Source organism: Chelon labrosus (assembly GCF_963514085.1).
Source record: "Chelon labrosus genome assembly, chromosome: 16".
Lineage (NCBI taxonomy): Eukaryota > Metazoa > Chordata > Actinopteri > Mugiliformes > Mugilidae > Chelon > Chelon labrosus.
Window position 1 is genome coordinate 6,190,262 of NC_140349.1, and position 11,334 is coordinate 6,201,595.

The following is an 11,334-nucleotide window of genomic DNA, read 5'->3' on the forward strand; positions in this document are numbered from 1 at the left end:
AAAATCCTTGTTTACCCTCAAACGCTTTTTCCTTTCAACTGAACAGTAAAGCCACAACAGCTTCTTAACAAGCCTGCGTATAAGCATTTGTAAACAAAGTGTAAATTTAGCATTAGACTACAGCACTCTCTAGTGCAAAGAAAGACAAACACAGTCTTTACAGTGTTGAACATTTATTTTTCTATCATTGTTGTCTCTGTAAAAAAATTCTGAAAAGGACACAGATGTAAAAACAAATGTAGAAAAACAAAGTTATATCAAAGAAATCCTTATACACATAGTTCAACGTACGCTTGAAGCTGGATGCTTCAAAATAAAGGCAGACGCTTAACTGACATTAATACATTAGCAACCATTACTCTCACTCTCCTCTTAGAGCAAGATTTGTCTTTTTTTTAGAAGCTATATACATTTAAAATCTTAACAAATTTATTTAAATACCCCAAAAAGAAATGAGAGATGCAATAAGACATCAAAGTCTGGTTCCAACATTTTGGTTGAGTAAATCTTGGAATGTAGTGGTGACAAGAACTATTCCAGTTTGTCCAGCAGCTGACGAATGTCGTTTTGGCCACGATAAATTGTTTTCACTCCTCTTGGAAGATAGCGGCAGGAGGAAAGGTTGAGGTAGTCTAGAGCAGTCATTTGCTCGATGACTGGCCTGCAAAACAAAGTACACACAAGTCTGAACATTTCAATCTTTATTGGTTACGAATACATGCACGTTGTGCGTCTCATAAAGTAGTTTACTCAGTACCTGAGTGCACGTGGCGTGATCCTGGTCCCACTGAGGTTGAGTGAACGCAGTGTGTCTGGCTCTGCTTCCTGAGTAAGGCAAGTCATCGCAACCTCGATGTCCTCCTCAGAGAAGACCTGATTTGCAATGTCAAGCTGTCGCAATGTCCGACTCCACTTTTGGGTCACCATGTGAAGTCCAGTCTTGAGGGATGACATCCCCAGATTGAAATACTGTCCCCAGAACAAACACTCAAGCTCTACCATATCAAAGACACAAAGCGAAACAGATTAATAAATTGGTTTAGCACACAAAGCAAAGCTAGTTCTGTGTTCTTTAAAGTGTCTTGATACAATAGTGATTGCTATATAATACAAGTAATACAGGCAACATATGCAGACATTTCAAATAACTATGTTTGTGTCAAGTCAAACAAAGTATTTCTATGTGTTATCGATCAAAGACGCATGGATCCAAAACAGGGTCCTGCTTCAAATCACAATTAACATAATTCTGAAACTTAAACAAGTATAAATATAAGCATAAATACTTAGTCCCACCAAGACAGGGTAATGCTGCAAGACCAGATGGCGAGATTCGCGAACAGCCTCGCAGGTCCAGCACCCGCAGTCCGGTGGAGTCAAAGAGAATGTCCCACAAATCTTTGTCGGTCATGTAGGAATAAGACGTTGACGCGATGCAAAGCTCCTCCAGTAAAGGGAAGCCCGATGCTGTATCAGCTGCGCTACTTTTCGTCTTATGCATCGGTGTGACGTTCAGCATCCGAAATGTCTGATGGGATGTAGGTAAATAAGCTTCAAGGTTGAACACTTATTACAGGACTGATGGTGATAAAGACGTGAGTATCAGAAATCCAATAATAACGTTGTCTTCCCGCTATTTATAAATGTTATTACTGCTTAATGAAACGTTTATTATACAGTATTAAATGTAGTCTTAACCAAGAAAATAATCAGTTCACAATTAAATATGACAAAGAAAATCCTCTCTGAAAAGCTGGTACTATATATATTAGCTTAAGATTTAATAATGACACATACTGCCAAGTTATCATCTCCTTGATTGTGATTAACAGTTTCAGCTCTTATATAGTATATCCGTTGTAATAACACATAAAACTACTACTACTTTTATACCTTGAGCTTAGGACACGCCCTCTGTAGTGCCTGGAGGCAAACCGGGAGTTCACATTGTTTACTGTCAAGCTTGTTGTTAATCTCCAACAACTCCAAATCAGGACAGTGTCCCTTCTGGAAAAACAAGAGTGATATTCTTTGAGTTACAATTTCATTTGTGTTCACTGGCTTGTACCAATCAGCCATAACATTATGACCTATGCTTAATATTGTGTAGCCCCCCCCAATCCTCATTCACTTCCTTTAAGTCGCGAGGTGAGGCCTCCATGAATCAGCCTTTATTTTGTCCAGCACATTCCCCAGATGCTTGATTGGATTGAGATATGGGGAGGTGAAGGTCTGTAGCTACACAGCCACATACAAAACTGTGTTCTACTGAGTGTTCTGACTCCTTTCTATTTCTATCTAACTTTTTTTAGCGATCTGGGCTGCTGTTAGCCTGGTCGTTACCATCCTACGTTTCCGCCCGAAATTTGATTTCGGTCTGGCACGGAGTCTGGCCAAATTGCACTTCCACGTTTCGTGTGTAACCGCGCGGTCTGCGCCAATCAGCGAACAGTTGAGTGATGACGCGGAACTCGCCTGCCGAGTTGCTTGTAGTCCAGCGAAGCTTGTAGTTCAACAGCATAGCAACAATGGCGACGGAGGAAGAGACGCTAGAAGCCATCCGCGAAGTTGTCTCAACTCTCGAGAGCATCACAGAATTAAAACCAGAACAAGAGGCTTGTCTTGTCAATTTTATAAATGGCAAGGACGTCGTAGCTCTCCTTCCAACTGGCTTTGGGAAAAGTTTGATTTATTTAACTGGAAGCGGAAGTGGTAAGCATAAGAGCCTGAACTCCGGCGCACAATATACGTCATTACCAAACGTTGCTGATTGGTTAAGGGAACTCCAATGATTTTAAACCTCAAAATAAGCATCCGCCCATTACGGAGACAGATTCCTATTACATTGGGCCTGACTAACGTGCCAGACCGAAATCAAATTTCGGGCGGAAACGTAGGATGGTAACGACCAGGCTAGGCTGCAGTAGCTCCTCTGTTGGATCAGACCACACGGGCCAGGCTTCTCTCCCTTCCCTTCCCTCCTTGAACCACTTTTGACAGATACTGCACCCCAGGAACACCCCACAAGAGATGCAGTTTTGGAGATGCTCCGACCGTCTAAGCCACCAAAGTTTGGCCTTTCGAAACTCAATTAAATCTTTTCACTTGTTACATTTTTCCCGTTTCTAAAACATCAATTTTGAGGACAAGGATCAGTTTAGCTTACTTGACCGGTCACACCGGTCATAATGTTATGGCTGATAGGTGCACGTTTTAAAAAAACAAAACAAATGACAAACATGAGAGACAAGGGCTTACAGAGATAGTAGTCAGAATCCTGTTGTTCTTTGCTCCACGAGTGAACAATATTTGCTTCATTTGGCTTCCGTGATTTTCCAGGTACTCGAGGAATCCTTCAACCTGAAACTACAGCAAAAACATTTAATCACTTCACAAATGTACACATCTACACCTCATCACTCCACCATCTGCAGGGAAATGCTGGCTTGGTCTGGTGCATCACTGAAAAAATTCACAATATCTAGACATTGTTTAGAGATCTTGTTTTATTCTTAACCTAAAGGTAAAAGTGACAAAGGAGACTACATATATATGAATATTTTGAATACACAATTGTTATGTTTATGTTCACATTTTAAATCAAACTTAAGGTGCTAATGGAGAAACTCTTCATCTTCAACAAGAAAAAACAGACCAATAAATTCTTCAAGTGTATCTCTATGACTCTGCACAGTGAAGCTATTTTGTGAAATGTGGACAATACACAAATGATATTAATGGATTTGAGAGAACATGAAACATCCGTGTGCTGTATTTTCTAACGAACGGGTGCATGTACCTCTGACTCCTGGAGATTTATGCTCTTCAGAGACCGGCTGTGTTGACCGAGGCTGTGGAAGGCCCTCATAGTCAGGCCTGAGCAGTAAGAAAGCTTGACGGAGCAAAGGTGAGGGCTAAACTGCGAAACAACCTGAGAAAAGATACGTGAAGCACAAATGATAACACTGATAAAACAAGCGAGGGAATTCCTCGAACAACATGATTTATGATGTGACGATAAGATGTGTCTTACGATGAAACCTAATTTCACTACTGACCTACTATTTATATTTAATGACGGGTAATTATTTGCAAATCATTTCAGTTTAGAAGCACATAAGTTAATGCTGTTGCCAGCTTTTATGACTTACCTCTACTGCATAGTCCACGTTCTTTTTCCAGTGACACAGAGAAAAGTCTCTCAGCTGGGAAAATCTGGGAAACAAGAAAAACTAAAGCTTAAATTTACCTTACCTAGGTGTACTGTGTGTCAAACATCAAGCATTAACAGTACATACCTGTTCTGTGCCAGCCAGTTTAAAGTGTCCGTTATCCTCTTCTCAGTTGCAGGTAGCTGGCTCTTCCCTGGTGCAATCCAGCAGTGACCGATCGTCGTCTTACGCCACAGGACGGGACTGGAGGCGGCGGCGTTCCACAGACGACAAACTCTCCCGACCCTACACCACAAACACAGCAGGGAAAAGGGATGTAGCAGTCGCCAAATTACAGCTGAAATCAATAATGTGATATTAGTAATGTTGTTAATTTATGTATGCGCTGATCAGTTTGAGCTAAAAATCAGAATATGCTGGTTTCCTGAGTCTTCCATGGTAGTGAAGTGAGACACCGCCACCTTGTGGTTGTAAATGCTAAATGTGATTATTACGCCTTAAAATAAAGAGACTGATGTTAGAGGTAATAAAATGTGTGTATTAAAACAGACATACCTCCTGTTGGGAAACCTTTTTAAACATATTTTAAATTAGAATTTGCTTAAAATCATAAAGTCAGACTTAAAATCTGCGAGGAGGTAGATTAATTCTAATAAGTTCCTAGATAAATCAAATCAAAAATACAGTATCATGATGTAATACCTGCATAGAAATGGTACAGCACCGTCTTGAATGACCACCATCTTAAAAATATTAATGAGCACCTCCTCAGGTAGACCTTGTCCCCATCTGGGGTCCTTCTTAGGCACAATCCTATTCGTGTCCTTTTCCTCCTTTATGGCCGGCTTTTTTTTGAGCTTACGCTTTGCACTGGTTTTTAACTTTCCTTTAACTACCTTCTTCTTCTTCTTCTTGCTTCTCTTCGTATTGGGAATCCAGACTGAATCGTCGCCGAGAGAAGTGGAACTTGATATAAGAAAAAGCATGTCTTCCCCTTGGTGGACGGTGTAGCCGAGCGGGGTAGTTGTGGAGAGTCTGGGCTTTTTCTTCTTCTTCTTCTTTGCTTTTGTGTCTTTGGTCCTTTTCAAAGACGGCTTCGTCGGTCCACCTTCTCTCTGAGCAGACTGCGCACTGTCCCCCATTCTTTTACTCTCGGCTGGAGCTTCTGCTTCAGAGGCCTCCATTGTTGCTGCTATCTTGTCTTCACCATGAGATTAAATCCAATTAAAACCTTCATCCGCACGGCACGATGATATGCTTTAACATCTGAAAAGAAAATCAGAGAGGAGTCAGCATGTGTATGGATTAAATGTACATACGGAAAGGGGTGCACGTACTTCTCTGTTTACATACAGTGGAATCCTGCAACAGGTCAGGTAAGAGCTGGTGAGTCGTTAGGCACCAAATTATCCAAATAATAAAACTGACAGAGGAAACATCTTTGCAAACCCAGGGGGAAATTTTATTTTAAACAAAGAGTACATTTAAAGTTTGCGAGTTCTCGCTGTCCCTGTGTGAGTTACTTCTCTGAGTGCTTCCTACCAGATTACAAATACATGGTAATAGGCTTTTTTGTGTTGTTGTTGTTGTCTGTTTGTGTTAGTCCTGTCCTGGGTGTAGTCCACCTCCTGTCCAGTGACAGCTGGGATAGACTCCAGCCATGTGTGACCCTCTAAAGGTTAAACTGTAATAGATAATGAATAGAATGGTGCGTTGTTGATTAAGATGAGTGTTTTCTGGGCTGCTGGTGTGTTTAGCAAAGGTGGCATATGAGCTATTTTGTAGGGGAATCACAAATAGATGATTTCCTGCAGCTGATGTAGAGACACACAACAACACCAGTGATGCTTGACATATATTAGACTATAAATATTTAGTGACTGACATCTGGCAAACAGCTGGAGGTTCTTGTGGTTAAAAGTTGTGACAGGTTTTCCCATTTTGTGCATTTTCACCACCAGTTGTACTACTCTACGTTAATACAAACAAAAATACAACAAAGACTACAAAGTAATTTTTCTGTACTTTAACTTTGTGTGAGGATCTGTGTTCTTTCCCTGTGCATTTGGTTCAGGAAAGTACAGGAGTCCGCGTCAGTGAGCAAGTCGTCTATCACTGTTTAACCTGCGAGATAAACAAATGAGTGTGTTCCGTGTCGAAGCTGCGTGCGCATCCTCGACTGTTTGTAAACGGAAGACAGTCACATCCAGCCGTGTTGCTGCTAACCATATAGCTAATGGTGCTAACGACTTAGTGTGGAAAAGTGAAAAAGACTATCAAATGTTTGCATACACGATATAATAAAGTTCCGTTACAAATGAAACGTTTAACCGTTACTGCCTTAACGTCAACGGTAAATGCCGTTCGGTTAACTAAGCTAGCATTAGCTTGTAACAGTTAGCTAAGCTAGTTCAAAAGTCACCATGCAACATAACCTAGCAGACTACGGCAAATAAATAGTTGCACTGTCTATAGCAAGTATTATTAATAGAAATATTTACTGAAATAAAAATATAAAGAAAAAAAAAATCTATTGTTATTTTAAATTACCTGCTTCTGATTCAAGAAGACTGGAAACGCTTGCTTTCAGTTGTATACCCACAATGCATTTCGCGTCCTCGCCGTGATTGGTGGAGAACTCGACAACTCCCCGCCTCTGGAAGAACGGTCCAATCACAGAGCAGCACACTGTCCCTCTCTCCGCCGTGCGTGTTGTGAGAGCAGGGGGAGAGCACTTGGGAAAGTCGCGGTGTGTTTGTTTATGGGTAAGAATGAATGCTTTTTTAAACGCTACTTTTACTGCTCGTACATGTGAAATTGTTTTGAAATGCCACAGCACGCTGCTCACTGCTTCTGCTTGAGTATTAATTGCGGGTTGCTGCAGTTCATTACGCTGCAATTTCTGCTAGTAAAGTTGGTGCTAACTAGGGCTAACATTAGCATGCACTCATAGCAGCATTAGCACTCATTCACAAATGTAGCTTTGATGCCTTTTTGTTTTTTAAATCTGCAAATTCCTGAACATAATTAGAGCCAATAAATCACACACATTGTCTTATATTGCTCTGCAAATCTACATTTTAAGTCTTTATTCTTGCATGTTAAGTGCTGCTAACACATATCTGTGGACAGTGGGGTGGAGGAACAATTCTCTGCATAGCTTCTACCTTAGTCTTCCACAAGGTGGCGCCCTAGGCTGTTTATTTAGGATGTAGTCTGAAAAGTGTGTGTACCCCTGTGCAATACCACTGTTGGTCACTAGGTGCTGGCTCCCCCGACTCCCCCAGAATTTCCGAAGAGTGAGTTTGAGGTTGTTTCCATGCTGACAGTGCTTTAAACACATTTTATAGCGGCACGTCACTTCTAATGCCATAGCTATGACGTAGCTCCGGGACCCTACGATGTAGCCTGATGTGCACCGCCCCAGGGTAAGGGGATGCTCAGATAGACAGCTGTCATTCAAAGTGGCCACAACTTTGATTTTGCGTAACGTAAAGCCTTCTTCGCTACCACCAAAAAAAAAAAAAAGAGAAATGGTATTTGCACACTGGGCTGTAAACATGTTTATTTCTGCCGTAAAGTTGGACATTTTAACATGGAGGTTTGCAGAGATTAACTCGCTTTCGGAGCCAGCCTCAAGTGGTCATTTGTGGAACTGCAGCACATTCATATCATGGGATATTGTTTATAGTTGATGCATAATGAATAAAGTGCAGTTTTCAAGCCTGCAATAAGCCTAAAACACACAATTTACCACCACTTTCACACTACTAAAATGCCTAATGTTGTTTTTATAAAATCATTATTATTATTATTATAATTTTTGGGTTTAATTGAGTGATTGAGCTGAGGATGTATGGCACACTGATGTAAAAAGGCATTGCAATTAATATGAAAGTAAATATTATAAATCACAAATTGTAATTTTTACTGATTCAGTTTCAATTTATTCTGCTTCAACTAAATTTTTGCCTTAAATGCCAGCTGACGAGCAAGTAACTTGTCATACGATACTTATTTGATCTCTTCTTGGAACAGTTGTGCTTGCTGAGGGCTGAAGATCGTGTGCAGCACACAATGGAGGAGGGTCGGGATTTTTCTCTTTGCGGGAAAGCGGCTGTAACTGAAGCTAATCTGAGTAAGTCTGAATGATGTCGCCATATGAGATAATTCTCTTTTTATTGGCCTTTAATTGTCAATCATTGTTTTTCTAATCAAACCCTTCTATTTTTCAGGAGATGAGTACTTTTGGAAGCTCATTGCAGACTTCATTGGCCCTCAGTCAGGAGAAGAGTTAGAGCTTGAAAAGGCGCCGTGTAAGAACCGACTTTTGATTCAAGTCGGACTCATGACAGAGGACAATAATTTCCCGTGGATAGCCGTCGTAGACTGGCTCAAGAAAATCTTCCCCTCGCACCAATCAGCTGACTTTCGGCGCCTAATTGAAAGAGGCATCGCAACGACGCTGAGTCTAGGAAGTGAGGCGAGGCAGGCCTTCCTGGAGTCTGACGTCAACTTTAACTTCGTCGGCCCGATATGTGACAGCATTGAAGTTGAACGGCAACACCTTTTGGAGATGAGGGACTTTTCAGAACGGGCTCAGTCAATTGAAGTCACAAACGGCTTGATTCTGGAGTTGAGCAACTTTGCCACCAGGGAGAAACTTGCCCCGGTCGTTCTGGTCACGTGGCTCAGGAACTTCAACCCCGAGTTTTGTAAGAACGGTGACATTCAGAAGGCGTATAAGGTCCTCAGGTCCAAGATTAAAAAGTTAAAACTGTGTTATCGCAATTATGAAACAAGAAGTCACAGGAGGAACGCAGCCATGGAAAATCTGCTCCAGAGTCCGTTTGAACTGGTGCGGAAAAAAGCGCCAAAATTCATAGTGAAGAAACGTCTGAGAAGAGACGACGCTGTAGATTATGAAAAAGTCGCAATCAAGGAGGAATGTGAGAGCTACGAAATCATGCAAGTAGAGGAGACGAACAGAGGCGTTGTCAGAAAGAAAACAAAGAAAGCTGCACATGAGGGAAGTGATGAGGATGTGGATGTGGATGTGTGCAACACCAAAGATGAAGCCTCTGCGAACAAAGGAGAATCTTTGACGCTGCTGGACATCGCGATGCTGTCCGTCCAAAAGCTGTCAAGTGTTTACGGCGGGAAAACCTCAGCATGCAAGCAGCTGTCCTTAGATCTGCTCAAGAACCAGTACACTCTGACGTGCAGGGAGCATCCGGCCATGGCAGAGTTTGAGATAAACCTCAACTCGGTGCGTGAAGACATTACACTCGCCTCTCCGGTGGTGTTTTTAAACCACAACGCCAATTTCCTCGTTGACATGCACGATGTGGTCGAGCAGCAGATTCTGAGCTTTGAGAAGGAGATCGTTTTATCAACGGAGGTGAAACTGGGACGCGATAGACTTCCAAAATTCAGCAACTTTTTAAATATGCCAGAAAGTGCCACTTCGCGCTACGTCCACATGGCTTGTGATGTCCTGAGCCCTCGCACCCCGAATAAGCCAAACTACAGGAAATACTGGGCAGCGTTCTGTGAGGAGAAGAAGAATCCCTCCAGGCTACCGGTAAATCATTCAAACCGGTTCAACAACTACTTTGAAACTGCGGCGGGACTCATTCACCACCACAGAGAGATCTCCCTCTTCTTCTCTGATCTGCTGTCGCTGAACAACGACAAGTGTCCCAACATTGTTCTGGAGAGCGTCGCTGCAGATGCAAATGATCCCATAATTCAGAGCCTCGTGTGCGTTCTGGCCATCGTTTACTGCAAAATCCTCGGCCCTTACTGGCAGCTCCTGAAGAGTGGAGGGGAGTACTCGCTCTTCAGTCGCTACTTACTCTATCTCTATCAGAAGTTCCTCGATTGGTCAAAGGATCCTTCAACTCTGCTGGAGCCAGAAGAGGCCACCGATGTTTTCCTACAGTTCCCACTGCAGGAGAGAACCTTTGTTGGGGTGTTTGATTACTGCGGCCAGTGGCACACAAACAGAGACCTCATCAGAACCTGCTTGAAGAGGACAATCAAGGCGATCGCTGCCGTCACTGACGAGCACCTGAAGGACTTTCTGCCAGGAGGAACGTTTTCTCAAGTTCCGTCAGCAGATGTGAGCTTGCTGTTGGCGAGTTGCACGTTCTCCGTGTTGATGGCGGAATACCCCTTCGGCGACGAGGAAGAAAAACCCGCCAAGTCGTCCAAGCGCTCCTCAAACATCTTATCGGATAGCTCCCAGGAAGACGAGGACCTGTCCGGGTTGTCTGACGACAGCTTTGACGGCCACGATCAAGGCAACAGTCCTCAGGCGAGAAAAGGCAGCAATAAAGAAAAGGCAGCAAAGGTTCGTCCAGAGGAGGTGGAGGTGAACATGGATAAGGATTACCTCATGGCTATGGTGAGCAAAAACGGGGGGCCGTGCAAATCGCAGCAGGACGTCGACAAGATGATGCTGCGCTTCGACGGGAAATCCCGAGCGGAGAAACGGGAAGCGGTGCGCTGCGAGATAGAGTACCAGAAAATGATCCTGAACAACACTAACCCACACTTGAACTTCGTTTATAAAAACAGCACCCAAATGGTGCTGAAGCTGAAGCTCGCGCTCCCTCGTGTTAAACCCGGGTACTCTCTCGTCTGGGCGCCTAGAAAGACGAAATTAAAACGTGTAGCTGAGGCTGCAGCTGGTCAAACTGAAAGCAGCAGCGCATTAGAGACTCAGACGTGTGATATTTAGCAGAAGGAAATCCTAACATGTGACTTCTTCGCATGATACACACTGACCTCAAACTTTCTGCTCAGTATACAAATACGCTGTGTGATTCTGTACATGCATCATGTGTTGTACATAAAATATTTTTGGTGCTTTAGTTTTCTGATATCATGTGAGACCTTTACTACTTTCCTTTACACAGAATGTTTTTCTTTTTCTTTTTGAAAACGGCCCGTACAAATCATGACAACGCCGAGGTCAGTTTGTAAAGACTGCCGACTTAAATATTAACCACCGTCAAAATAAACTCCTTTGTTAATCTGACGTTGTTTTTATTTGGATTGTTAACCAGTACGATAAACCAGAACAGTGTCACATAATAACCTTGTGTTTCTCAGGATTTGAAGGACATTTTGTGGTTGCATCACCAGCAATGTCAGC

The 11,334-nt window shown here is 42.6% G+C and overlaps 2 protein-coding genes across 2 annotated transcripts; one reads left to right on the forward strand and one right to left on the reverse strand.

Annotated features, from left to right (window-relative positions):
- Positions 1–8: 8 nt before the first annotated feature.
- fbxl6 (F-box and leucine-rich repeat protein 6) lies at positions 9–6,769 on the reverse strand. The gene is made up of 10 exons (XM_084562818.1): positions 6,723–6,769; positions 4,875–5,438; positions 4,299–4,457; positions 4,152–4,215; positions 3,800–3,931; positions 3,259–3,366; positions 1,894–2,007; positions 1,297–1,528; positions 758–995; positions 9–661 (listed from the first exon to the last, which is right to left on the reverse strand). Exons 2-10 carry the CDS (start codon positions 5,354–5,356, stop codon positions 532–534), a joined length of 1,659 nt encoding a protein of 552 aa, XP_084418944.1. The 5' UTR covers positions 5,357–5,438; positions 6,723–6,769; the 3' UTR covers positions 9–531.
- A 133-nt stretch (positions 6,770–6,902) lies between these two features.
- LOC311501142 (uncharacterized protein) lies at positions 6,903–11,334 on the forward strand. Its single transcript, XM_084562817.1, has 3 exons — positions 6,903–6,937; positions 8,211–8,310; positions 8,408–11,334. Exons 2-3 carry the CDS (start codon positions 8,250–8,252, stop codon positions 10,915–10,917), a joined length of 2,571 nt encoding a protein of 856 aa, XP_084418943.1. The 5' UTR covers positions 6,903–6,937; positions 8,211–8,249; the 3' UTR covers positions 10,918–11,334.

What these genes read in the sequence shown, in the direction of transcription:
- LOC311501142 (XM_084562817.1), top strand. Translation starts at nt 8,250, where the DNA reads ATGGAGGAGGGTCGGGATTTTTCTCTTTGCGGGAAAGCGGCTGTAACT. An exon ending in TGTAACTGAAGCTAATCTGA is followed by an intron (nt 8,311 to 8,407) that starts GTAAGTCTGAAT and finishes TCTATTTTTCAG; the next exon opens with GAGATGAGTACTTTTGGAAG.
- fbxl6 (XM_084562818.1), bottom strand. Translation starts at nt 5,356, where the DNA reads ATGGAGGCCTCTGAAGCAGAAGCTCCAGCCGAGAGTAAAAGAATGGGG. An exon ending in GGATTCTGACTACTATCTCT is followed by an intron (nt 2,008 to 3,258) that starts GTAAGCCCTTGT and finishes TTGTTTTTCCAG; the next exon opens with AAGGGACACTGTCCTGATTT. An exon ending in GGGCGTGTCCTAAGCTCAAG is followed by an intron (nt 1,529 to 1,893) that starts GTATAAAAGTAG and finishes ACATCCCATCAG; the next exon opens with ACATTTCGGATGCTGAACGT.